Raw genomic sequence first — 27,023 nt, 5'->3', positions numbered from 1 at the left:
GGTCCAGTGGTGGCAGTGGTGGACCAGGTATGCTGGTTCTTGGGTCCCCAAGAGGTGTATGCAGATACTAGCAGTGGTGGGTCCAGGTGGCTGGTCCTTGGGCCTCCCAGCAGCTTGTTTTAGTGCTGCTTGAGGTAGCAGTGGGCTGGGCAGGTTGGTGGGTCTTCCAGTTCTTGGGTGGCATGTGTGGCATTGGCAGTAGCAGAAGCAGCAGTAGGCCAATCTTGGTTCCCCAAGCAGTGTACATGAGTGCCAGTGGTGAAAGCATAGGGCTGAGCAATCCAATTTTCAGGCCCCAGTTTGTGTGCATGGGTGGGTGCCAGCAGTGGTAGCAACAGGTTGTGCAGGGTCAGTCGCTAGCCCCCAGGAGGCATGCGTGGGCAGTAGACAGAGCAGGCTCGTTTTCAAGTCCCTGGAGGCCTGTGCGAGCAGTGGTGGGTGGGACAGGCTTGTCCTCAGGCCCCTGGATGGTCTGCGCAGGTGCTGTCTGTGACAGGTGGGGCAGGTTGATACCCAGGCCCCTAGATTGCATGCTTGTGTATCTGCAAGAGTGGCAGTGGCTGTGGAGATAATTTTGTCTTTGCTTGCATGTTGCAACCTAATTTACAATAAGAAGGTTCAATTCATTTTGCATTATTGCCTAAAGTGTCCAGAGCTCTCTGGTACATAGTACAGATTCCTGAGACTGGCATTAACTGAAGCTTTAGATTCCAGTTCCCAGCCAGATGCAACCACCAGGCATGCTGCCATAGTCCTTAAAATACATTTCTAATAGTACTCTTAAGGAACAAACAAACAAACAAACGAACATTAATAATATTACTGTTTTCTTTTTCAGGTCACGTATCAGTTGAAAATTCTTACAACAGCATTATTTTCTGTGTCTATGCTTAGTAAAAAATTGGGTGTATACCAGTGGCTGTCCCTAGTAATTTTGATGACAGGAGTTGCTTTTGTACAGGTAACTATTCAAGATAAGTATATATTTTTATCTTTATTGTGGTTTCAAAACCTTATTTATTTTGTTTGGAGAAATATGGTTCTATTGATTGTTGAAACCAACAAATGTTTTTCCCCACAACTAACATATGTTTTGAGGGCATCCTTTATGTGACATACTACATTGGGAGTGTAAGTAATACAGAGGAATTAATCAAAATAAAATTATATTACCTACAGAAGTGAACATTCTAATTAGGGAAATAAGACACTGCATTTTAAAGAAAGTTGATTTTTGCTGGATATCTGTAGCATTTGAGATTATTAGCCACTCCCTTTTTATTTTCTATCGGCTTCACAATACCATTTTTTCCTGGTTCTTTTATCTTTCTAATGATTCCTTATTGGTTTTCTTCATAGGAATCTTTTCTGTGAGACTCCCTTTAAATACTGGGGTTGCTTGCAGGTTTGTTATTTCTTCTAAGTTATATCTTTATTTTTGGAGATTTCATCTATTCTTGGGGGGCGGTTAATTTTAATTTTTTTAAAAAAATTTATAAAGTGACGGGGTCTCACTGTGTTTCCCAGGCTAGTCTCAAACTTCTGGGCTGAAGTGATCATCCTGCCTCAGCCTCCCAAAGTGTTAGATGTGAGCCACTGCACCTGGCCTTATTATTTATTATGATTATTATTATTTTTAGTCCTCAGTGATACTTGTTCTGATGGAAGGTTTTATTAATACTTATATCCTGATAATTCCTCAGTTCATGCCATCACTTTCCCTGAAGTGTGGTATTTATATCATAAATAACTTTTTAATTTTTTTTTTTTTTTTTGAGATGGAGTCTTGCTCTGTCCCAGGCTGGAAGGCAGTGGTACAATCTCAGCTCACTGCAACCTCCACCTCCTGGGTTCAAGCAATTCTCCTGCCTCAGCCTTCCAAGTAGCTGGGATTACAGGTGCCTGCCACCATGCCAGGCTAATTTTTTGTATTTTTAGTAAAGATGGACTTTCACTATGTTGGCCAGGCTGGTCTCGAACTCCTGACCTCATGATCCACCCGCCTCAGCCTCCTAAAGTGCTGGGATTACAGGCGTGAGCCACTGTACCCAGCCTAATATTTTTCATATTTATTTTAAATGAGTATTACAAAAGTATAAGTGGCATATCAAATTCATATTTTCATAAATATTGCTTAGGGTAAGCTAAAGTAGGCATTGTGTCAAACAGTTAGGTATTTTAAATTAGAAAGTTATTAATAGTTCAGGTGGAACATAAGTTTGACAAAACCATGAAAATGATAGGCAAATAACTGAAGCTTCAGGAACACAGACCTATAGGATAAAGCTCAGAGTGATTAGTGTGACACACTGGACCTTCTGAAATGTACCTACAGTTCTAGACTCATTTCTGCTGCTGCATACTTCACACTCTGAATTGCTACAACTGAGCTGCTTGTAGGGGCTATTTTGCACAGCTGAGCATTTATCCATTCTTTCTCTTGTGCCTACAATGCCTTCTCCCCTTTCTTTGCCTGGCTAACTCCTACCTTTAAGACTCAGCTCAGTCTTAAAATCTGCCTCTACCAGAATATCTTCCTAACATCACAGGCATAACATTTAAACATTTGTGCCTTCTTTTGTGCCACCATAGTACTTTGTACATATCTTTTCCAAAGTACTTATATTATAGTTAAATGCTCATTTATATGTCTGTTTACACTTACAACTTAAGTTCTTAGAAGGCAGCAGCTGTGTTTCACTGCTCTTCCATTCATAGTGCCTAATTAGCAAGACTTAAACAAATGATATTTGTTTTTATGTGATTGGTTGTCAACTGATTTTATATCCTGTAAGTACAGATGACTCCTGGGAAATCTTCAGGGATGATATTGGAGTTAAATTAGGTATTGAAAGGTAATAATTATAATGAAATTTGCATACTGAGTACTTATGTGCCAGGTGCCCACTTGGTACTTATCTTGTATAATCTCATGTTATACCCAACTGTTTAAGGTAGATATTATTCTTCCCAACTTTCAAAAGAGTTATTGAAGCTCAGAGAGGTTAATGAAATTGCTTATGATCCCAATCTAGTAGTGGCAGAGCCAGAACCAAATCTCCTTAAAACTTTTCACTATTTGTGTTTCAGTAGGTCGGAAACAGCAGAAAAAGCATTACATAAAAGGTATGTTAAAAAAAAAAATACAGATGTCGATCTGTGGATAAGCACAAATAAGTTAAGGAGTGGTAATAGTCTTCTTTGATTGGAACAAATAATTGACAAAGATATGGCGAGAGATGAAATTACAAAATACAGATTGGTCCTAGATTATATGTGGTCTTCAGTATTGAGCCAGGAGCTTAGGCTTGACTGCTTTTGGCTGTAAGGCCTCACTGGAGAGTTGGAAGGGAGAGAGGCATATCAGAGAAATCCTATAGGCATGCAGGACAGATTGGTGGGGAGAAAGACTGAAGGAATGGAGAGGAGTTAGAAAGCATGACAGGGACCTAAACTGTCAGGTTAATGGGATTGGAATGTCCCACAGCAGTGATGTAAGAGTTGTTCCAAGGGAAGAATCAGTATGAGTGTTAGACCAATAAATATCATAGAGAATGGAGAGCAAGGAGATTAAGAAACTTAAGTTTGAATGGTGGCATTTTTAATAGATATAAAGGTATCAAAAGGTATGTTTGCTTTGAAGAGGTATGGGTACATTTTAATCATATTGGCTTTGAGGAGATAGTAAGTTTCTGGATAGCAGCAACTGAAAATCTTGGACTTGAGCTCAGAAGAGATGTCAGTGCTTCTGTGAATCAGCTCTCCAGGGTAGAGGGGATTCCTATAAACTATGCTGTAGAACTACACTGTCCAATAGGGTAGCCACAAGCCATATGTAGCTATTTAAATTTAATTAGTTAAAATTAAATTAAAATTTCAGTTCCTTGGTCGCACTACCGACATTTCAAGTGCTCAATAGCCACTTAAATATAGTGATGACCCTATTGAGGGTGAAGATACAGAACATTTCCATCATCCAAAGAGTCAGTTGACTAGAATAAATAAAGATTGGAGGAGAGAACACGGAAAAGAGCAGGTTGTTTCAAGAGGTAAGGAATGAATAGTCAGTAGTGTTAATTCTCTGGTGAAAGCAAGCTGAATAGAGAATGAACAATTTTATTATTAAAAATTAGTTAACATATTGATTGAAAAGTCTTTGGTCGCTATGAAAAGTACAGTTTCAGAAGGAAAAATGGTTTTAAGAAGTCCAGCTAGTTTGGGCATGGTGGCTCACACCCACAATCCTAGCACTTTGGGAGGCCAAGGCAGGCAAATTGCTTGAGCCCAGGAGTTTGAGACTATCCTGGGCAACATGGCAGAACCCTGTCTCTACAAAAAATACAGAAATTAGCTGGGTGTGGTTGTGTGCACCTGTAGTCCCAGCTACTGGGGAGGCTAAGGTGGATCACCTGAGCCCAGGGAGGTTGAGGCTGCAGTGAGCTGTTATCATGCACTGCACTCCAGCCTGGGTGACAAAGTGAGACCATGTCTCAAAAAAAGAAGTCCAGCTAGTAGAAGATCAAACTGAGGAGGGAAGAAATAGATGCAAAAGAAAATTTAACAGTAGTTACAGGATATCAGTTGATTAGATTAAGGGTAACATCTAAGCCATAGGGTACTATCCCTGGTGCAATGATCCTGGAGTCCCTTCCAACACATTTCGTTTCCAGTGTCTTGTACTCAGAGTTTTCCTTCCCTGTCTGATGGACGGTCTTTTCCTGACAGTGTTTGGGGGGGGGGTTCACCTCCCAACAGCTTCCCTTTATTATGCTTGATTTAGAACACTACTTTCCAGCTGATCTCTACTTTTGCTGACACAGCAGAGGGGATGTGAGATTCTCATTCTTTCTTCTACCTGTATTTGAGATGGTGCTTTTTAATAAATTAAACTTTAAGGAATTATCTCAAGGTAACATTGGTCTCTGTAATAGATGAAATGTAAAATATTTATTATTTCTAAGGTGCTTTTTGAAATTATAAGTTAGTAATATATTATCACTGTGAGGAAAAAAATCAAATGATTGTAAGGTTTTATGTTAAAAGCTCTCCTTTGCAGTCCCAAAAATGATATTGGTTGCATTTTTAAGTTATGGTCTAAGAGTGGGCTCTCAATATGTTTATGTAAAATGTTATGGGAATTAAACTTCAATTTTATTTTTCTTCTTATTTAGTGGCCCTCAGATTCTCAGCTTGATTCTAAGGAACTTTCAGCTGGTTCTCAATTTGTAGGACTCATGGCAGTTCTCACAGCATGTTTTTCAAGTGGCTTTGCTGGGGTTTACTTTGAGAAAATCTTAAAAGAAACAAAACAATCAGTGTGGATAAGAAATATTCAGCTTGGTAAGTTTTAAATGTTTTCTAATATTATTTTAAAAATGATTATATTGTTATATTTAAAGATTTCTATATATCTTTAAATAAATGAGCCTTGCATAAAATCTGCTATTGATCCAAATATCTGGCAATGCTCTTGTCTTTTAAAACATTTTATTATTTATTTATTTATTTATTTTTGATAGATTCTCGCTCTCTCGCCCAGGCTGGAGTGCAGTGGTGCAATCTCGGCTCACTGCAAGCTCCGCCTCCCAGGTTCACGCCATTCTCCAGTCTCAGCCTCCTGAGTAGCTGAGACTACAGGCGCCCGCCACCACGCCCGGCTAATTTTTTGTATTTTTAGTAGAGATAGGGTTTCACTGTGTTCGCCAGGATGGTCTCGATCTCTTGACCTTGTGATCTGCCTGCCTCAGCCTCCCAAAGTGCTGGGATTACAGGCATGAGCCACCTCCCGGGCCAAACATTTTATTTTAAATGAACGCCTTTTATTTAAGAATATGAAAAACTTAGATCTGTGACATAAAGACCAGCCTGGCCAACATGATGAAGCCCCATCTCTACTAAAAATACAAAAAATTAGCCAGGCATGGTGGCGCGCACCTGTAATCCCAGCTAATCTGGAGGCTGAGGCAGGACAATTGCTTGAACCTAGGAGGCGGAGGTTGCAGTGAGCCAAGAATAAAGTGTCTTACATATAGTGAGCCCTAAAAATGTCAACTATGTATATAAATATACAATATCAGAGAAAAAGAAAGAAATAAGGTTTCTGTGAGTTGCCTAAACTTTTATTAAATTGTAAGATAAAAATGGAAGACAAATCAGAATTCATGATTCTAATGTGCTTCATGGATTTCTTATTATTTGGTGACTTCATAAGCTCCAATGCTCATAGAAAAAAATGATAACAGACTTAATGTTTTGAAAGGATAATTAAATAATTACCTATCACAATTCAAAATTATAAGAACAAATTAAAACAATGTAATAGCATTTTTCAAACATCAAATTGTCAAAGATTAACCTGATAAGATCCAATTTTAGCCAGAGAATAGAGAACCAGGAACTCTATTACCTATTGTTCCTAGGAGTATAGATTGATATAACCATGTTGGATTTCAATTTGGGAATATTTGCCAAAATTTTAAATATGTGTAGGCTGTAATGTAAGAATTCCAAGTCTGGATAAAAGTCTATCCTATAAGAGCACAAAGATAGATGTCCAGGATTATTGTTTCAGCCATTGGTTACCATTCTAAAAAACAGAAAACATTTAGAGGGCTGGTTAAATAAATTATCAGTATAATACATAGTATAGTGATTAAGATCATGTTCTCTCCTGAGCCCATGATTTACCAGTAGTGTGAGCTTGGGCAAGTTATGTAACCTCTCTGTGCTTCAGTTTCTTCATCTACAAAATAGACATCTACCTCATAGTGTTGTATGTGAGTTAACATACATGAAGCACTTAGAATAATTCTTGTTACGTGCTGATACATACATATTTGCTATTATAATCCATACAAAGGAATATTATGCAACTGTTAGAATGCAGTAGTTCTGTTCATACTGACATGTATATATCCTTCTATAATGTATACTTTTTTAGTAATTACAAAGTCTTTTATAAATTAAAAAACTTTACTGGGTGTGGTGGCTTGTGCTTCTAATCCCAGATACTTGGGAGGCTGAGATGGGAGGATTGCTTGAGAACCAGGAGTTTTGAGACCTGAGCAACATAGTGAGACCCTGTTTCTTAAAAATATATATATATAAGCCTGGATACAGTGGCTCACGCCTGTAATCCCAGCACTTTGAGAGGCCGAGGCAGGTGGATTGTTTGAGCTTAGGAATTGGAGACCAGTCTGAGCAACACTACAAAACTCTGTACAAAAAAAAAAAAAAAAAAAAAATTAGCTGGGTGTGGTAGCGTGTGCCTGTGGTCCAAGCTACTTCGGAGGCTGAGGTGGGAGGATCGCTTGAGTCCAAGAAGTCGAGGCTGCAGTGAGTTGTGATTGTGCCTCTGCACTCCAGCCTGCTAAGTGACAGAGTGAAATCCTGTCTCAAAATATACATATACATATATATATGTTATATATAAAACTCTTCTGATGGTATTTTATATATGTGTGTATATATATACACACACATACATATTTTATATATGTGTGTATATATATACACACACATACATATTTTATATATATATAATACCATCATATAAAATACCATCACATGTGTTTTTGTAATTATATGCCAGCATTAATTTCATGTTTGAAATTAGACATTAAAAGGATAGAGCTGACTTAAAGGGAATTTTAGAGCATTTCTCATCCTTTTCACTTCCTTTCTATTGTGGAATACTTTGATTAGTTATAACTTCATTTTTAAAAATTGCTTTACGCTTGCACTCCTTAACTGCACATATTTCAAAGGTGACCCATAAGAAGTGGTCCCTGTAAGCATGAATTTCTTTATTAATAGCCTCGCAATGCTTCTGGGAATCTCTTATTCCAATAGTCATGTGATAGAATATGTTTTTGAGGTGAGATTCAACATGAACAAGACAGTTCCTGCTGTCACCAAGTTAACTTTCTCTAACAGTGAAACTTCAGTAACACAGAATCTAATGATTTCTATGACTATTTCTTAGCTGTGATTTTTTGGATATCAGTTATTATTAGTTATACTTTCAAAACAAAACTTTTATTTATTTATTTATTTTTTTAGAGACAGTCTCGCTGTTTTGCTCAGACTGGAATGCAGTGGTAGAATCATAGCCCACTGTAACCTCAAACTTCTGGGCTCAAGTGATTGTCCCACCTCAGCCACCTGAGTAGCTAGGACTACAGGCATGCACCACCACACCTAGCTAATTTAAAATTTTTTTTGTAGAGATGGAGTCTTGCTATGTTGCCTGGGTGGGTCTTAAACTCCTGGGGTCAAATGATTCTCCTGCTTTGGCCTTCCAAAGTGCTAGGATTTCAGGCGTGAGCCACTGTGCCCACTCTCAAAACTTCTTAATAGGGAAAAATATTGTACCCCCTGCCTCAGCTTTTATATTTGTATGTATCAATGTGAATATATGAAAAATCTAGGTCTAGCAAGAGGAAGATGGAAGAACAATGACATATTCCAAATGTGAGCAATTTGCACATATTCAAATGGGCTAGCCATGTAATTATCTAATTTGTGCATTGTATTATTTTAGTGCTCCAAAGTTGGTAATGTCTGTTATTTTTTGTATTCTATGTCTTTGTCTTTTTACATTTATATGTCTTTGTCTTGTAGTCATAATATAGTACTAAGTATACTTTTGTTAAGTATACAAAACCAAGTAAAAATTTTAGAAAGTAATCTAATTTTGGCTGGGCACGTAACTCACACCTGTAATCCCAGGACTTTGTGAGGCCAAGGCAGGTGGATCACGAGGTCAGGAGATCGAGACTAGCCTGGCTAACACAGTGAAACCCCGTCTCTACTAAAAATACAAAAAATTAGCTGGGCGTGGTGGCACGCGCCTGTAGTCCCAGCTACTCGGGAGGCTGAGGCAGGAGAATTGCTTGAACCTGGGAGGTGGAGGTTGCAGTAAGCCAAGATTGTGCCACTGCACTGCAGCCTGGGCAACAGAGCAAGACTCCGTCTCAAAAAAAAAAAAAAAAAAAAAAGAAAGTAATCTAATTTTATCAAAAAGAAAAAGTTAAGTGTAAAATTATTTGGAATGTCAGTGGAAAAAATATATCTCTTCAGACAAACTAAATGATATATCATGTAGACTTTACTTTTTTTTAGGTTTCTTTGGAAGTATATTTGGATTAATGGGTGTATACATTTATGATGGAGAACTGGTATCAAAGAATGGATTTTTTCAGGGATATAACCGACTGACCTGGATAGTAGTTGTTCTTCAGGTAAAGCATTTAAAGTCTTAGATTTAATGCTAATAAACTGTATTTTAATATAAAGAATCAAAGTAGCTCCTGATATACTGATGTGAGGGGAAAAGGTCCCTCCTGTTAGTGCTCTCGTATCTAGTTTATTCAAGGAAGTGAAAATAGAAGTGATCTTAATGCTGTAATGAAATCTTATTTTGTAAAGGGGTCTTTAATGAACTTTGTGGTATTTAAATGTAACATAATGAAAATACAAGTTTAAGAATAAAAGAGTTGAAGCTAAAGGCAAATATAACTTTTGATTTTTACAAGTCTTATCATTGTACAGGAAGTCTGGGTCAGCCATTAAGACCCAGGAAGCAGATCTAGATATTTAATTCTGTGACAATTCATAGCCTCATATTGTAGTTACATATTGGAAAACATCTGTCAAATTCAGTTTATATATAGCTTGGAATTGTTCAAGGGTTGAGTAATTAATTACATCTTTAAAAAATACATATGGAGAATTCTAGAGGATATAAAAATGAAGATACAAGTCACTATCCTTAGAGCCTCCTATTCTTCTAGAGATATTTGAAGCCTAGGAAGCAAGGCTCCAGAAAGGAAGGTGAAGATGGCAAAGGATAGTTGTGTTTTAAAAGCAGGTAGGATACTTCTATTTTTTTTTTTTTTTTTTTTGAGACGGAGTCTAGCTCTGTCACCAGGCTGGAGTGCAGTGGTACGATCTCGTCTCACTGTAACCTCCGCCTCCCAGGTTCAAGCAATTCTCCTGCCTCAGCCTCCTGAGTAGCTGGGATTACAGGCATGTGCCACCACGCCCAGCTAATTTTTGTATTTTTAGTAGAGACGGGGGTTTCACCATGTTAGCCAGGATGATCTCGATCTCCTGACCTCGTTATCCACCCACCTTGACCTCCCAAAGTGCTGGGATTACAGGTGTGAGCCACCGCGCCCGGCCCGGATACTTCTATTTTTTTTTTTTTTTGAGACGGAGTCTCGCTCTGTTGCCCAGGCTGGAGTGCACTGGCGTGATCTTGGCTCACTGCAAGCTCCGCCTCCCGGGTTCACGCCATTCTCCTGCCTCAGCCTCCCAAGTAGCTGGGACTACAGGCGCCCGCCACCAAGCCCAGCTAATTTTTTGTATTTTTAGTAGAGACGGGGTTTCACTGTGTTAGCCAGGATGGTTTTGATCTCCTGGCCTTGTGATCCGCCCACCTCGGCCTCCCAAAGTGCTGGGATTACAGGCGTGAGCCACCTCGCCTGGCCCGGATACTTCTGTTTTTAAGATAGCAGAAAAGGAAACAAGGATAAGTGAAAAATTTAAAAAAAATAATTAAGAGAAAATTTGAAGCGGAGATAGGGTGAGTCAAGAGAGTTTATGTATGATGTATCTTATTCCAGCAAAGAGAAGAAGCCCCCTTCCCTTAAAAAGGGGCTGAAGATATGAGAAAAATTAAAAATGTTTGGTATAACTGGTAGGAAGGATTCAATAGGGAGTAAATAGATGAATGACAACATTGCCAAGAAATACTGGGACTGAAACATTAATTTGTAGTAAGCTCTATTGGCATAATTTACGACTTTCTCTAAATAAAGCTTCCATCATAGAAGAGATGTTTTGAAAGTTGTTACAGTAGGTAACCCAGATTTGGAAAATGATAAGTAGTCTTTGGCAGAAAGCAAAACTGTGTAGTATAGTAAAACCTCATTATTAAAGTAGCCACAATTGGGAATTTGAGAGGGATTAGGTAGAAAGTTCTTTCTACAGTCTTAAAGAAAAAGCACAATTAAAACTGTGCTTTAGAAAACTTAATGTGACAGTAATGAGAGGTGGATTTGAAAGGGGAGAAACTATAGGAAAAAAGCCAAATTAAGGGACTGTTGAAAGGCTGTAAAATGACTCTGATTACTAATTTTACTCAAAAGTAAAAATATTTCACTATTTAAAGTGACCAGTCCTCTCACATTTGTCCAAACAAGTGATGTTTAATTACTAAATTGGATAATGATAGACATTTTATTTGTAATATGGTCAAAGTCCATTATAACAAACTGCAGATTGTCCTGGTAGTTACTTTAATTAAATGCCTTTTGAAATAAGAGGGCTATTGAACAAAACCTGTAAGTCTATTCGTTGTTAAGAGATGTTTAAAATAAATCCCTTACTATAATGGGATTGAATTTATGGGGCAAAAGCTTAAAGCTTTATTAAATACTGAAATTGTTTTGAAATGCAGTTTTATATGTGTGTTTTAAAAAATATTTTTTTAAAACTTCTGCAGGCACTTGGAGGCCTTGTAATAGCTGCTGTTATTAAGTATGCAGATAATATTTTAAAAGGATTTGCAACCTCTTTATCGATAATATTATCAACATTGATCTCCTATTTTTGGCTTCAAGATTTTGTGCCAACCAGGTAAAATGTTCTTTTCTATTTTTTTAAATCCCCAGAAGTATATAGAAAAATTAGAATTCTTTGTAAGGTGATCTGATAAATTTGAAGAAGCACTGAAATATAATTTTAAAAATTTATTTAACTATGTTTTAAAAATATTTCAAATTAAATTCATGAAAGAAAGTCTTCTCCTGAAAAGTTTTTTATACAAATTTGGTTGGCCAGAATTTTCCCAATAAATAGATGTGAATATTTTCCCTGCAAAGTAAAAAAGTGATATAAAAAAGTTAATAAGTCATATAAAGTCATAAAAATAAGTCATGTAATGACATTTTTAAAATACGGAATTTACATGACTTCCTTGAAGAAGATAGTTTATATAGAGAATGTGGCTCATGAGGAAACTCAATTAGGTGGTAGCAGGAAGAGCAATCTGGAAAGGAATTGCAGGAGGAGTTATAGGTGAGGAAGGAGACCCAGGACTCTGTAGTTTTATGGATGCTAAGGGAGGAGATAGCATCAGGAAAAATTGAGTGTAATGAATATCCATTACAGACAGCATTGAAAATTCTAGTTTTTTGTTTAATTTATAATCTCAGACTAGTGGGATTATATTTTAATTGTTTCCAGTACACCACTCTTGGTTTTCCTCCAACTTTACTCCTCTCCTGATTTTCTCAGCCTCTAAACTTTGGAATCTCCCAAGAATCTTTTATTTATTTATTACTTTATTATTTATGTGTTCATATTTTTGAGACAGGATCTCAGTTTGTCACCCAGGTTGCAGTGCAGTGGCGTGATCGTAGCCCACTGCAGCTTCAAACTCCTGGGCTCAAGCAATCCTCCTGCCTCAGCCTCACAGGTAGCTGGGACTACAGATGTGCTTTGTTGCCCAGGCTGATCTTGAACTCCTTACCTCGAGCAATCTTCCCACCTCTGCCTCTCAGAGTGCTGGGATTATAGGCATATGCCACTTCGCTGAACTCATTTGTGTTTTTGAGAGTGAAATAGGATTATGGATGGAATTTGGCACTATAAAAATATAATATCCTTTTTATATTTTTTATATTGAACATTGATGGTTTTAATTCTTTTCTAGCAATCTAGACAATAGGTCTGGAACATACATGTTGAGATCTGTAGTTCTTATGGGACAAAAATTTAAAAGCATTTCTGTTTTCAGCTTGGTATGGAAATGAATCACTTAGCTAGTGAGACTAGATGAACAATGAACACTTGTGTCTTAATTTTGTAATCTTAATCATATTCCCTGTTCATAAGATGAGGAAATCGTATGCTTTAATGTACTTTGAGAATGTTTGCACCTTGCAGATTTTTAGATTTTACTTTTAAAAGCATACCTTTTTTTTTTTTTTTTTTAAATTGAACCTTATGTAAGGCCGAGGTAATTAAATCTTTGAATTATGCAGAGAATAAACAAATAAATGAACAAGCAAACCATCAGAGGGACAAAAGAGTAGTAGTTTGGCAATGAGGTGTATGCCTGCCTGTAAATTCATGTTTCTGAGGAAGTATATAAGGTTTGTTGAGTTGAAGATAGAAAGAGAAAAGACAATGATACTGCCATTATTGAATGAATGAATGAATGAATGAATGAATGAATATTTTGAGAATATGCTCAGGACACTAAGCCAGATGGAGAAGATGGATTCTGTTTCCTAAAATAGGTAACTAAGCCCTCTATCTTTATGCATCTTACCTTTGTGGAGAATACATTTTCAGTAATAAATCTAGTGACATTTTCTCAATCTTCATTCAATTCTATCCTAAATGTAATAATATATTTGCCTTTAGCCTCATTCCATCTCCTAAAACTGGGTTTTTGTTTGTTTGTTTGTTTGGCTTCTCTGAAATGGTATGCTTATACTTGCATTTCTGATTGTCCCTTTGGTAGTTTGTCAATCCTTGCTCACTCTCTTGGCTATCTCATCCACTGCCATGTCATATCTGTCTTCTCTAGGAAGATAAGTTCAGATTTCACCTAAACTCTAGATCCCTTTATTCTATTGACTGTTAGACATCTCTACTGATACAATATCACTGTTAACCACTTCCCTAAATTATTTTTCTTGTGCTTGTTATTTTGCTTATTGGTGTTACCATTCTTCCATTTAGGGTTGCTTATTCTTTTATCAAAAGTTTGTGTCTACTATGTGCCTGCTGGCCACTGTGCTAGCTCCTGGAAAAGGAGTGCATGAATGAGACACAATTTCTTGTCTTCAAGGTCATCAAGGTTTGGTGATCATCAAGTGATTGGAAAGACAGATGTGAATAATTATAACAGTATGATCAATGCAACAATGGAAGTATACATACAATAATTCTGTTAGAGGGGGCTCAAATCCTTGAAGTAATCATTACATTCTGATAGTTTTATCCTAATATTTTTTTTTTCTGAGACAATTTTCTCTCTCAGAACCATCTTAAAATTGCTGGCTTGAGAAACAGGTGTTTCCTGACATTATTAGGTATTCAAGTAGATCCTGCTAAAGATATTATAGAAAGGATTCCTGCAGTGGATACAAAGGTAGACCACAGAATCTTTCAGTTGAGCATGAACTTTCAGTCCATGCCATTCCAAAGTTCCAGAAAGCTAAGAATAGTTCATAATGACTAATGAAGACAGTGTCTAGTAATTAATAATTACCAATATTAATGTAGCAATTTCTTCAAGATACATTACAGGATGTTTTATGTTATCCTAATAACCTTATATGTATAACTGCATTCGAGTCTTTTGAAGAGTTAACCATTTGTATCAAGTCAAATCTAGTTATTAATCATAACAGATAATTAGTGAGCTCCCTATATATGCTAGGCACTGTGGCTACCACAGTGAATGAAGAGCATATGGTTGAGCAGGGGAGTGGACTTGTAAATAATGCATCATTTAATGACAGTGTGGTAAGTGTTATGCTAGGGTAGTTCTGCCTAGGGGAGTGAGTCTTGGAGACATTAGACCTGAATTATTATGAATAAGCATTTTCTAAGAAGCAAGGAAACTGTGGACAGAGGGAATAGTATCTCTAAAGACACTGTCAAGAAAGTGTATGTTGTGTTCACTGATTGGAGTGGCTGAATTATAGATTGGGTGGCATGAAGTGGGAAGGATGAGTTTGGAGGGACCATATTATGAAGGGCCTTTTAATAATGATTAGTAATTATTTTTCATTTATAGGCAATTAAAAACAAAAAAACAGGAGCATGGCTTTGGACTATTAGTAGAAACTTTAAATCCAAAACTAGCTTATGTCTCTATAATAGCATTTTTAAAAATGTACACATTAAAAGTTAAGATTGCACTTTGGGAGGCGGAGGTGGGCAGATCACTTGAGGTTAGGAGTTTGAGACCAGCCTGGCCAACATGGTGAAACCCCATCTCTACTAAAAATTCAAAAAATTAGCGGGGTGTGGTGGTGCACACTGATAATCCCAGCTACTCGGGAGGCTGAGGCAGGAGAACTGCTTGAACCTGGGAGGCGGAGGTTGCAGTGAGCCGAGATCACACCACTGCACTCCAGCCTGGGCGACAGAGTGAGACTCCATCTCAAAAAAATAAATAAATAAAAGTTAAGATTCAGGCTGGTCACAGTGGCTCATGCCTGTAATCACAGCACATTGGGAGTCTGAGGCAGATCACTTGAGCCCAGGAGTTCAAGATCAGCTTGGGCAACAAAGTGAGACCTCAGCTCTACAAAAAATAGAAAAATTAGCCAGGTGTGGTGGTTTGCACCTGTGGTCTCAGCTACTTAGGAGACTGAGCTGGGATTGCTTGAACCCTGGAGGTCGAGGCTGCAGTGAGCCATGGTGACAGCACTGCACTCCAGAGCCTGAGCGACTGAGTGAGACCCTGTCTTTAAAAAGAAAAAAAAAAGTTAATATTTGTAGTCTAGTTTACATATCCTGTCTAAATTCGTTTCTGATTTATCGTAAAGTAGACTATATCTATAGATATATAGGATAAAGAGGAAACCAAGAACTCCCTGCATTTAATGTAATTTCCCTTTGTAAAGCATCCTATAAAAATTGGTCCTGAGTTTTGCTTATTATTATCTTGGATTTTAAACTAAACTTTACCTTGGTTTAACATGACAGAATAAAATATTCCTTTCGTATGTTCAACTAAAGAATTAAGGCCTTTTGTTATTGAATGTATTGCATACAAAATCCCTATTAAGGTGAAATACAGAACTTAAAATAGCTTTGCTTTGGAAGACAGTATAGTGCAGTCGATGAGAGTGCAGGCTGTAGAGTTAGACATACCTGGGTTTGATCCTCTTGAAGTTGTGGGACTTTAGACAAGTTATTTAAATTCTTTAAAACTGTTTCCTCATGTGTAAAAAATGAATACTAATACATCTTCATAGATTTGCTGTGACAACTCAATGAAATAATGCATATAAAGCACTTAGCCAGATACCTGGAATGTAGTAAGTACTCAAGATTTGTTAGCCGTGTTACTGGAACATTTTTCCCCACATTATAATTGTTTTTATAGTAAAGAAATAGAAGGAACTTGTTCTGCTTTTAATCTGATTTTCTCTTTTTTATTTTGTCTTCATCTTATTCAGTGTCTTTTTCCTTGGAGCCATCCTTGTAATAACAGCTACTTTTTTATATGGTTATGATCCCAAACCTGCAGGAAATCCCACTAAAGCATAGTTGTATACTATCTTTAACTGGTTTTTCACGATGGGGCACTAGGAATCTCGACATTAATCTTGCACAGAGGACTTCTACAGAGTCTGAGAAGATACCATCATGCTGAATCTGATCATACTGTTTTTTAAAAGTTTAAGGATAAAATATGTGTATATGTAACAAAACACATTGCATCTAGAAATCAAAACTTGAAAGTATTTCCAGGGATTAGAATTAGAAGGAATATTAGAGGAAACTTGAAATCTGAGTTTAAAAAGATTTTACCTTTTTGATTGCTGCAGAAATGTCCTATGCACTCTTTGCAGGAGCACACAACAAATGTCAGATACCAATTTTTGCAAATTAGATTTAATCTTATTAAATGTTTTTATCTTACTCTTTCTGTACAGATATATCAAATCACATGAAATATTTAAAGTTTGAAAATTATAATTACCTATAAAGCTGTGAAAAATAGAAGTATAATTTGAAAAAACATTTCACTTATCAGAGATTTTTATATTTATACAAAAGATTACTAAATGAAGGATTCCTAAATGTTTTTTGTTCAATTACATAAAAATTAATATTCTGGGTCTGATCTGTCAGAGAATAAATATAAAATCTAAATTTAATGTAGAGATACATACTATTTCTCCATATGAATTTAAAGATATTTTAGTGCTTCAAGACTGCTGAAAGCAATCCAGTTGCTCCTGTGCTAGATGGTAGCCAGAGAATTTTATAGTAATGGAGGTTAGCCCTTAATCTCTTCATTGCATTTCATTTCTGTAAATCAGATTAAGTCCTTAATATTATTTTAAATTAAAATTTGTGTGTAATTGCCATTAAATTTTCAAAATGTAATTTAAAAGGATTAAATACTCATTTAATAATTTAAAATAATTATTGTATAATATCTACATTTGGAGAATTTTGAACTATCAAGCATATACTGTATACAGTTAGAAAGTTATTAAATGAACATTTTACTCATTGATCTGTAAAAACTTCTTTAATCTACAACTGTTTACAAAAACAACATTCAAACAAATAGTACAGATGTCAGTGACAGAACAAAATGACTTTTCTTGGAGACATTCCAGATTGCCATATTACTTTATTTTAAACAGCGCTATAACTTTAAATCCAAGGCTGCTCGGAAGATTTTTTTAGGTCTCTCATAAGCCTATTCTTCCCTGATCACATGAGTGGGAGAGGTAGCCACATTTTGAATTCCCTTTCTGTGTTCCCACAAGAGCTGCTGAGAAGGCCTGGCGCAGTGGCTCACGCCTGTAATCCTAGCAGTTTGGGAGGCTGAGGCAGGTGGATCACAAGGTCAAGAGATTGAGACTATCCTGACCAACATGGTGAAACCCCGTCTCTACCAAAAATACAAAAATTAGCTGGGTGTGGTGGCACGCACCTGTAGTCCCAGCTACTCGGGAGACTGAGGCAGGAGAATCACTTGAACCCGGGAGGCAGAGGTTGCAGTAAGTGGAGATCACGCCACTGCACTCCAACCTGGGCGACACAGTGAGAGTCTGTCTCAAAAAAAAGAAAAAAAAAAAAAAAGCTACTGAGAAGGAGCCACCATTTTGCTTTAAAATAGTGGGTTTTTTTCCTTTTTAATGAACACTGGAGCTGAGGATGCAGATTACATGAGTTATTTAATAAGTTGATTCAAGAGAGAGAGAATATATTAGAAATGGTAAGATGATTTGGTGGGCAAAAATGCTTTCTATAATTTGAATATGGGTTTAATTTAATTATTAACTATAGACAGAATTACTTACTGAGTATAAGAAGTATTTTACTGTCTGGGCACAGTGGCTCATGCCTGTAATCCCAGCACTTTGGGAGGCCGAGGCAGGTGGATCACAAGGTCAGGAATTCGAGACCAGCCTGGCCAGCATGGTGAAACCCCATCTCTACTAATAATACAAAAATTAGCTGGGCATGGTGGTGCGCACCTGTAGTCCCAGCTACTCAGGAGGCTGAGGCAGGAGAATTTCTTGAACACACCAGGTGGAAGTTGCAGTGAGCCAAGATCGTGCCACTGCACCCCAGCCGGGGTGACAGAGCGAGACTCCGTCTCAAAAAAAAAAAAAGAAAATACACACACACACACACACACACCCACAGTATGAATGAAAAAAATAAAATACTTCTTTTTTTTTTTTTTGAGACAGAGTCTCACTTTGTTGCCAGGCTGGAGTGCTGTGGCGCGGTCTCGGCTTACTGCAACCTCCCACTCCCTGGTTCAAGGGATTCTCCTGCCTCAGCCTCTGAGTAGCTGGGATTGCAGGCGTGAGCCACTGCGCCTGGCCTATACTGTATATATTTTTAAAGACTGTTCTAATAGATATAAAAACTGTAAAAAATAAGTATTTTTATATAGCTCTCATGGATTTTATTAAATAGAATTGGCTCAAAAATACTATGTTACAGACTGTTGGGTACCCTTGCTTAACGTGAACTGGCAGTGTTACCTTGCTTTTGCAGTAATAGTCTACAGATTGCAGGTCTCATCAATTCCATCCAAAGTTTAAAAGCATTTAAAATTACCAAATCTTTAAAATCACTTTGGTGGTGATTCCAAATTGGTACCAAGCAAACTTTCTGGATGCCCAACATGATTTTCAGTAACCACCCTTTAGAGTATTTGTTTACTAAGTTCACCACATTTTGAACATGGTAGTTTTAGACTGCAATAATATTTAGACTTACATTATTACTTACTGCTAAGTAAAATCTAAATCCTGCAAATGCACAGAATTCAAGCTGAAATATAATGATTTATGTTTAGCTCACATTGAAGTATTGGTTGGTTACTTATGTATTAATGCAGTGTGCATTCACATTTAATCAGGTTTAGTCTGTTTCTATTTTAATAATTTAAAAAAATTATACAAGCAAATTAGATATTAGACATGTTAGTTACAATGGTAACACATTTTTAGGTGTCGAAACACAATTTTCAAAATTCCTAATGAAAGTTATAAAAATGTAAACAAGAATTGTAAAAATGGACAAAGTAGTCAAATATATTTTCAAAGCACAATTTTATTAGACAGGCATAATTTACATTTTGCTTTTCTAGTGGGTTTGAAAATGTTTATTGGAGATTGGGCTATGTAGTTTATAATTTTTAATTCATAAAAAAGTAATCATACATGAGAAGGTAGACCTGTGCCCTAGGATCATGTCACATATACAGATAATGCCATTTCCTTGTGTGTGTGATGTGTGTTTTGATGACCTCCACAGGCCTTACTGTATCAAGCTTTTATAATGATGACTCCTTCATTATTTAAATTCCTATACTTTTTATTTGTTATCACGCAACTACTTTGTTCAATGTGAAAATGTGCTAACTCATGGGAGAAGAGTGCCAATCGATAGTTCTTTTAGCAATTAAGAATATGGTATTTGGGAAGAAAAGTTTGAAATGCAACAAATGGATGTTTCAACACAGTAGTATTATATTATCAGTTCTTTAGTAAGTGATTTTAGAGATGTTGTAGGCTACTTTTATGGTGGAATATATAGTATAGAGATGCAAAACTTAAATGTTTACATCAATTTATATTGAATGTCACATAATTTCATGGAAGGAAAGGTAGCTTGATATTTAGATTCTAAGATATAATCTGAAAGGAAACTAATTATGTTCTCTACACTTACTGTAATACTGATTATTCTTACATATCAAATTATTGAACTTTAAAAATTTCATTGTATAGTCATTAAACTGAGTTGGGTTTTTTCTTAAAGGGTTTAGCATCACTCATTTGATTTACACATTCACATTATAATATTTAATTATCATGGGTGTATGCTTTACATAAAAAAGGTTTATAAAAGTTATTTATGCTATATTGAAAGTCATCTTAAGAATCTCCAGGTTATTTAAAGTAGTTATAGGAGCAGAGAACAAGCACCTTTATCAAAATCTGGTCCTATGTGCCTTGCTTTACCAAATACCTGATTTTTCTGGAGGGTGTTCCTGTAATTCACAACTGTAGACACATGGGCAAAATTAGGATTTTTAAGAATAAATACATTTCTATTTTTTTGGTTGTTTCAACATTAGCTCTTCAAATTCATTAACAAAATTAAAATAGGTATATTACAAAAGCATAAACATTTGTGAACAGTACTTAAATAAATTGTGATACTATTGCTCCATCATTGAACTTTTTGAAACTTTAACAATTGTATAAAACTGTCAGTTTGTTGTTTCATTTGTAATTACAAAATAATTTAAAAACTTTTTAAAATAATTTGGATCCTGACTTTGTCTATATCTGTATTTCATTTGTTTAGAAAGATTCTTTTGGGTTTGATAATGTAATTTGTATATTTAAATTTTTTATGGACATAATTCAAAGGAATGTATAAATTGGTCTTTTGTTAAATGGCTTTTTAATTGATAAACTTCTCTTGTCATTTTTTGGTATCCAGCTATTACCTATTTAATAGATTTATTGAAATAGATTATTTTCATAAAGAACTCTATACAAATCTTTTTCTATATTTCCTTATTTTCCTATTTACCTGTGTCTATGACCTTACCTATGAATTAGTCTTCTCTCTTTATATATCAAAAATGAATTACTGATCTTTTTCTCTGGCTCTGTAGTATCTCTATCACTGTCACATGTGATCTTTCTTCCTTTTCTCTAGCTCATATTCTAGCATGAAATACTGGGTTGGCCAGGTGCAGTGGCTCATTCCTGTAATCCCAACACTTTAGGAAGCCAAGGCAGAAGAATCGCTTGAGCCCATGAATTTGAGGCCAGCCTGGGCAACATAGCCTTGTTTCTACAAAAAATCTTAAAAATAAAATTAGCCAGTATGTTGGCATGCACCTGTGGGGCCAGCTACTCAGAAGGCTGAGGCAGAAGGATTGCTTGAGCCCAGCAATTTGATGCTGCAGTAAACCATGATGACACTACTGGACTCTAGCCTGAGTGACAGTGAGACTCTGTCTCAAAAAACAAACAAAACAAAAACTGAAACAACAAAAAAAGACTGGGTTTATTTAAGCTAGTTAGAATTTATCTTTCTATATGTTAATAACAGCCTAACAGATTTTTTGTTTTAAATATCTCTAGGCTAGCCTCAAGGTTAAGTAATTATAGAAGTTTGGTATGTATTTTCTTCATAATTTGAATATAATTGCTTCCATTGTGACTGTCAATTGAATGCATGGAGATCAATTGTGATAATATACAGGATTTTAGTCCTATCTCTACTGCTGAAGTAACCTTACACAAAATACTTTGTAAAAAAATCACTAAAGTGCCAGCATTTTTAAAATGTATTTTTTTCTTTGGCAACCTCTCATGAAAAGCACTAACTAAAAATATTTAATAATCTTTTTTGTATTACAGTGCTTCTTTTGTTGGAAATATATCACAATCCTCAAGTTCCACTGCTATGCAAAAGTATCTTAGAATCTGAATCTTATAGATAATACTACCTTTTTTTTTTTTTTTTTTGAGATGGTGTCTCGCTCTGTCACCTAGGCTGCAGTGGTGTGACCTCACTGCAACCTCTGCCTCCCAGGTTCAAGCAATTCTCCTGCCTCAGCCTCCCTAGTAACTGGGATTACAGGCCATGCCACCACGCCCAACTAATTTTTGTATTTTTAGTAGAGACGGGGTTTCACCATGTTGGCCAGGCTGGTCTCAAACTCCTGACCTCAGGTGATCCGCCTGCCTCGGCCTCCCAAAGTGCTGGGTTTACAGGCGTGAGCCACTGCGCCCGGCCAATACTGCCTTTCAAAAGAGACTGATAGTGACCAGCATTAGTAATCATACTGGTGGGGTTTTTTGGGGTGTTTTTCTGTTTTGTTTTGTTTTTTGGTTTTTGTTTTTGAGACAAGGTCTTCCTCCCATTGCCTAGGCTGGAGTGCGGTGACACAATCTTGGCTCACTGCAGCCTTGACAGAGCAAGCTCAAGTGATCCTCCCAGGAGTCTCAGCCCCCAAGCAGCTGGGAATACAGGTGTGCGCCACCATGCCCAGCTAATTTTTGTATTTTTTTGTAGAGATGGGGTTTTGCCATGTTGCCCGGATTGGTCTCAAACTCCTGAGCTTCAGTGATCTGCCTGCCTTGGCCTCCCAAAGTGTTGGGATTACAGGCGTGAGCGACCACACCCAGCCCATACTGGTCTTTCTTACTGTTTTTAAAAAGAGAATTCCTTTAAGGCAGGACTGATTACATATACACTCTAGAAAAGAAAATAGCAAGGAAGAAATTAATTGCCTTCAATTACCAAAGATTTGAGCTTCTGCTATGGCTGAGAGTGTTTTGGTCATTGCAAATTCAGGGGTTTCCCAAGTTCACCCTCATTTCTGGCTAGAAAGAGAAACTTACTAAAAGCTATTATACTCACAGTCATATTTATTACAGAGAAAGGAAATACAAATTAAAACCAGCCAAAGGAAGTGACACATAAAACAGAGTCTAGGAGTGGTCCAAACTTGAGGCTTTCGGTGTCCTTTTCTTGTAGCGTCATGGAAGGTGTTATCTACTCCTGACCACAATGTTTGACAGTACACACATAGTATTGCCATTCAGGGAAGCTCACCTAAGCTTTGGTGTCCAGATTTTTATTGAGAGAGGCTCTATTAGTTGGCATGGTTGGTTGATTTTTTTGCCTATGTAGTTGTCCTCTCTTTCCAACATCTGCCCCTCCCTGGAGATCTGGTTGACATCAAGACTTCAGGGCCTCACCATAGGTTATCTCCTTAGCATAAACTGTCAAGTGTTGTCTAAGGAACCCACAATGAATAATAAAGACATTCCTATCAGTGAGAACTCCCAAAGACTTAACACCAGAACTTTCTTTGGATGGGCCAAATTTCTTACTACACAAAGACCATTCATCTCTATACACTTCCTTCTGAATTGATGAGGATGATACAAGCAACGACAATTCTTCTTTTCAGAGACTTTTAATTTTTTTTTTTTTTTTTTTTTTTTGAGATGGAGTCTCGCTCTGTCACTCAGGCTGGAGTTCAGCGGCACGATCTCTGCTCACTGCAACCTCCGCCTCCTGGGTTTGAGCAATTCTCCTACCTCAGCCTCCCAAGTAGCTGGGATTACTGGTGCTCACCACCACGCCCAACTAATTTTTGTATTTTTGGTAGAGACGGGTTTTCACCATGTTGGCCAGGCTGGTCTCGAACTCCTGACCTCAGGTGATCTGCCGGCCTTGGCCTCCCAAAGTGCTGGGATTACAGGCATGATCCATCACACCCAGCCCAGAGACTTTTAATTTATACATTGTCATTTTTAATTTTAGAATATCTGTCAAATGATTCTGAACATAACGTGAATCTAGTGTGGAAAAATGTTTATAATCAGATACTGTGTTAAGAACATATATATATAGAGAGAGAGAGAGAGCATAGTATTGTCATTTAGTTTTCACTTCTTATGTTTAATGACAACTTTATAAATGCTGGACTATTTTAAACTACAAATTTAAAACATGGTTTATAAACCTTTTACCTGTACTGCATATTAATAAACAATTTTGAACTAATTTTAAATTAGGCATTACCTATCACCATTATAAGGAAGAGCTAAAACCTGATACCAGTTGTTATTTTGGCTCACAGTAGGGCTTCACTAGTGTTAGGATCACATTTTCCTCCCTTGGACCTGAGAATCAGGTGTTTTTCGTTTAATGCATTTATTTTCATTCATTCATTTAGGATTTCTAAAATGTTAGAGGTAATTTGTTTAAAACAAATAACATGGTGTTCTTTTGGAAATATACAGTTTATCTTAGATATACACTTTCCTCTTTTTAAAGGTAGAACTCACTGCAGGTTTAAAAGAATAATGAATATTGTTACAGTGTTTAGTGATAATCACTGAAAATTCACGTTAAAATATACTTTAAGCTTGTCTAACGCGTGGCCCGCAGGCTGCATGCAGCCCAGGATGGCTTTGAATGTGGCTCAACACAAATTTGTAAACTTTCTTAAAACAGTATGAGATTTTTTTGCAATTTTTTAAAGCTCATCAGCTATTATTAGTTACTGTATTTTATATGTGGCCCAAGACAATTCTTCTTCTTTAAGGGTGACCCAGGGAAGCCAAAAGATTGGACACCCCAGCTTTAAATGTAGAGTATTTAAGAGGTTCAGTTAAATGTACTAAATCAGACTTGTGTGATTTAGACACAAAATCTGTGTGTGTGTGTGTTTGGTCTTTTAAAAGATACTGCATGTACAAACATGATTTCTAATAATTGAGGGTTTATTAAGTTTTTCCCTTTAGGCTAAAGTTTTATTTTATTCTGCTTGGATAGTAAATACAGCATTTTAAAATGATGATGCTAAGTGCTTTTTTAATATATGCATGCTGCTTCAATAGGTCTTTTAAATATAGCCAAGGCAGGGTAATATTTCCTGAGTGATGATAGAATTATAGAAAATCATGAAAGATGTGTGCCTGTCATATTGTTATGAATTCTAGAATTTTAAAACCTGCCACTTATTTTGGATGTTATATACACATAATGCCTCAAATTTCCATTATTTCATATTATTTTTCTCCATTTCCCTCGTGTCAAGTTTCATTTTGTTTTCAATATTTTGTTTTTATAATATTGCCATTTTAATGGCTTCAATCATGCTATGACAGATTGTGCCAATTTAGCTTTAAAAAACTCATGGGCTACCTCCATGAACTCACACATGCGGCATTGTTAAAGAACTTTTTTTAAAATTAAATTTTCTCCAGCTTTTCATTTTGCAGCATACAAAAAAATTGAAAAATTGGTATACCACCTAAATCCAACCATTATTAACATTTTGCCACACTAGCTTTATCTCTGTTGGGACACTTTACCCCTACATACTCCAGCATGCGTGACCTAAAGATATGGACATCTTCTTAATTAACCTCAGTGCCATTATGACACCTAAGAAAATTTAAATTAATTCAGGTCACTTCATCTAAGTTCAAATTCAAATACAATTGCCCCTCTGTAAACGTGGGGGATTGGTTCCAGGACCCCCACCTCGTGTATACCAAAATTTGGGCACACTCAAGTCCTTAAGGGGAAACCGCGTATAAGAAAAGTCAGCCCTCCCTATGGGTGGGTTTCACATCCTGCAAATAACTGTGTTTTCCATCTGCATTTGGCTGAAAAAAAATCTGCATATAAGTGGACCCATGCAGTTCAAATCTGTTGTTCAAGAGTCAACTGTATTCCCAGTTGTCTCAAAAATGATTTTTTATAGCTTTTTTGTTTTGGAACGAGGGTAAAATCAAGGTTAATGCTTTGTATTTGATTGTCTCCTTTGGTCTTGAAGTCCCCTTCCTGCACCACCACTTGCCCCTCAATGGCTTTTTTATACCAAGAGACTGAAAATGCTACCTCTAATGACTTTTCTCCTCATGATAGTACGCTTTGAAGGACGAAAGTTACTTTGCTCATATTATGTGGTTTGATTTGTTCCCTTTATTCCTTTCATGTCCTTTAAACTGGAAGTCAAGTCTATAGGTTTGATTACCTTCAGGTTAAATGTATTGGGTAAAAATATTTCACAGATTTTATATTGTATCATATTAAAAGGCACAGATAATCTCATTATTAATGTTGGTAATTGATTATTTGGTTAAGATGATGACTACCCCATTGTAAAGGTTATTGTAAAGTTCTCCCTGTGGTAAAGGTCATTTGTTCACCCTTAGTAATCTATGGAGTAATGTTTTAGCACCAGGAGAATATTCTGTTTCCCAATGCCTTTAGCATCAATTGATGATTCTTGACTGAATCATTTATTACACTGGGGTGCAAAATGGTGATAAATTTTTTTTAGTGCTCTAAATTTCTTCTACATTTATTAGTTTATATTCTTTTTTAAAATAAAAAAGTATATTTCTCTCCTGTTTCTCTAATATCCCCCTTTAAAAAAAAGACCATGTCTTCATGAATTAAAAAAAAATTACTCAATATATTATAGCCAATCGGTCACAGTTCTTTTTGATGCTCATATATATTGTGAGCCTCTAGCCCATGTAAGTCACAGCAAGCTAACTCTTGGGTTTTTTTTGAGACGGAGTTTCACTCTGTCACCCAAGCTGGAGTGCAGTGGCACGATCTCGGCTCACTGCAACCTCCACCCTCCGGGTTCAAATGATTCTCCTTCCTCAGCCTCCTGAGTAGCTGGGACTATAGGTGCCTGCCACCGCGCCTGGCTAATTTTTTGTATTTTTAGTAGAGATGGGGTTTCACCATCTTGGCCAGGCTGGTCTTGAACTCCTGACCTCGTGATCCACCCGCCTCGGCCTCCCAAAGTGCTGGGATTACAGGCATGAGCCACCGCGCCCGGCCACTCTTGTGTTTTTTAAACATGACCACATTAGTCTTTTAGTCCTTATTTGCTTCAGGCACAAGAAATCTGAGGCTTACCTTATATTTGTCTTGTTCCAAATTTGGATTATCAGCTAATTCTCCAAGGAGCCCTATACCTTTTAAGGGGAATGGGATTTATTTTATTTTTTCTTTGGAGTCCTTCTAGCCAGTGAATGGAATTTATTATAGAATCCATTGTTACTGAGCTGTCATTGTTTCTGGGCCATTTTAGTGGACATAGCTAGGAAATACAATTTTAAAAGATCATGAATTCAAATTAATATTTACAATTAAAATTTAGCAACATGGCCAGGTGCAGTGGCTCATGCCTGTAATTCCAGCACTTTGGG

The 27,023-nt window shown here is 36.7% G+C and overlaps 1 protein-coding gene across 6 annotated transcripts in view; it reads left to right on the top strand.

Moving 5' to 3' along the window:
• The window catches only part of SLC35A3 (solute carrier family 35 member A3), a 57,461-nt gene extending 36,180 nt beyond the window's left edge, over positions 1–21,281 (top strand). For 3 of the 6 annotated variants that reach the window (XM_513586.9, XM_009426142.5, XM_009426123.5), the window contains 5 exons: positions 839–961; positions 5,172–5,340; positions 9,124–9,242; positions 11,510–11,643; positions 16,215–17,280. In XM_513586.9, the coding sequence (XP_513586.3) occupies positions 839–961; positions 5,172–5,340; positions 9,124–9,242; positions 11,510–11,643; positions 16,215–16,305 (636 nt within the window). In that variant the 3' untranslated portion in view covers positions 16,306–17,280. Of the gene's footprint in view, positions 1–838; positions 962–5,171; positions 5,341–9,123; positions 9,243–11,509; positions 11,644–13,021; positions 13,108–16,214; positions 17,281–20,973 lie in introns of those variants that run through there. The other 3 variants (XM_063816493.1, XM_009426130.5, XM_016923192.4) reach the window with 3 other exon arrangements.
• Positions 21,282–27,023: the final 5,742 nt, after the last annotated feature.

The sequence above is a fragment of the Pan troglodytes genome, chromosome 1, assembly GCF_028858775.2.
Source record: "Pan troglodytes isolate AG18354 chromosome 1, NHGRI_mPanTro3-v2.0_pri, whole genome shotgun sequence".
NCBI classification, from domain to species: Eukaryota; Metazoa; Chordata; class Mammalia; order Primates; family Hominidae; genus Pan; species Pan troglodytes.
This window is presented reverse-complemented; position numbering and strand designations above follow the sequence as displayed.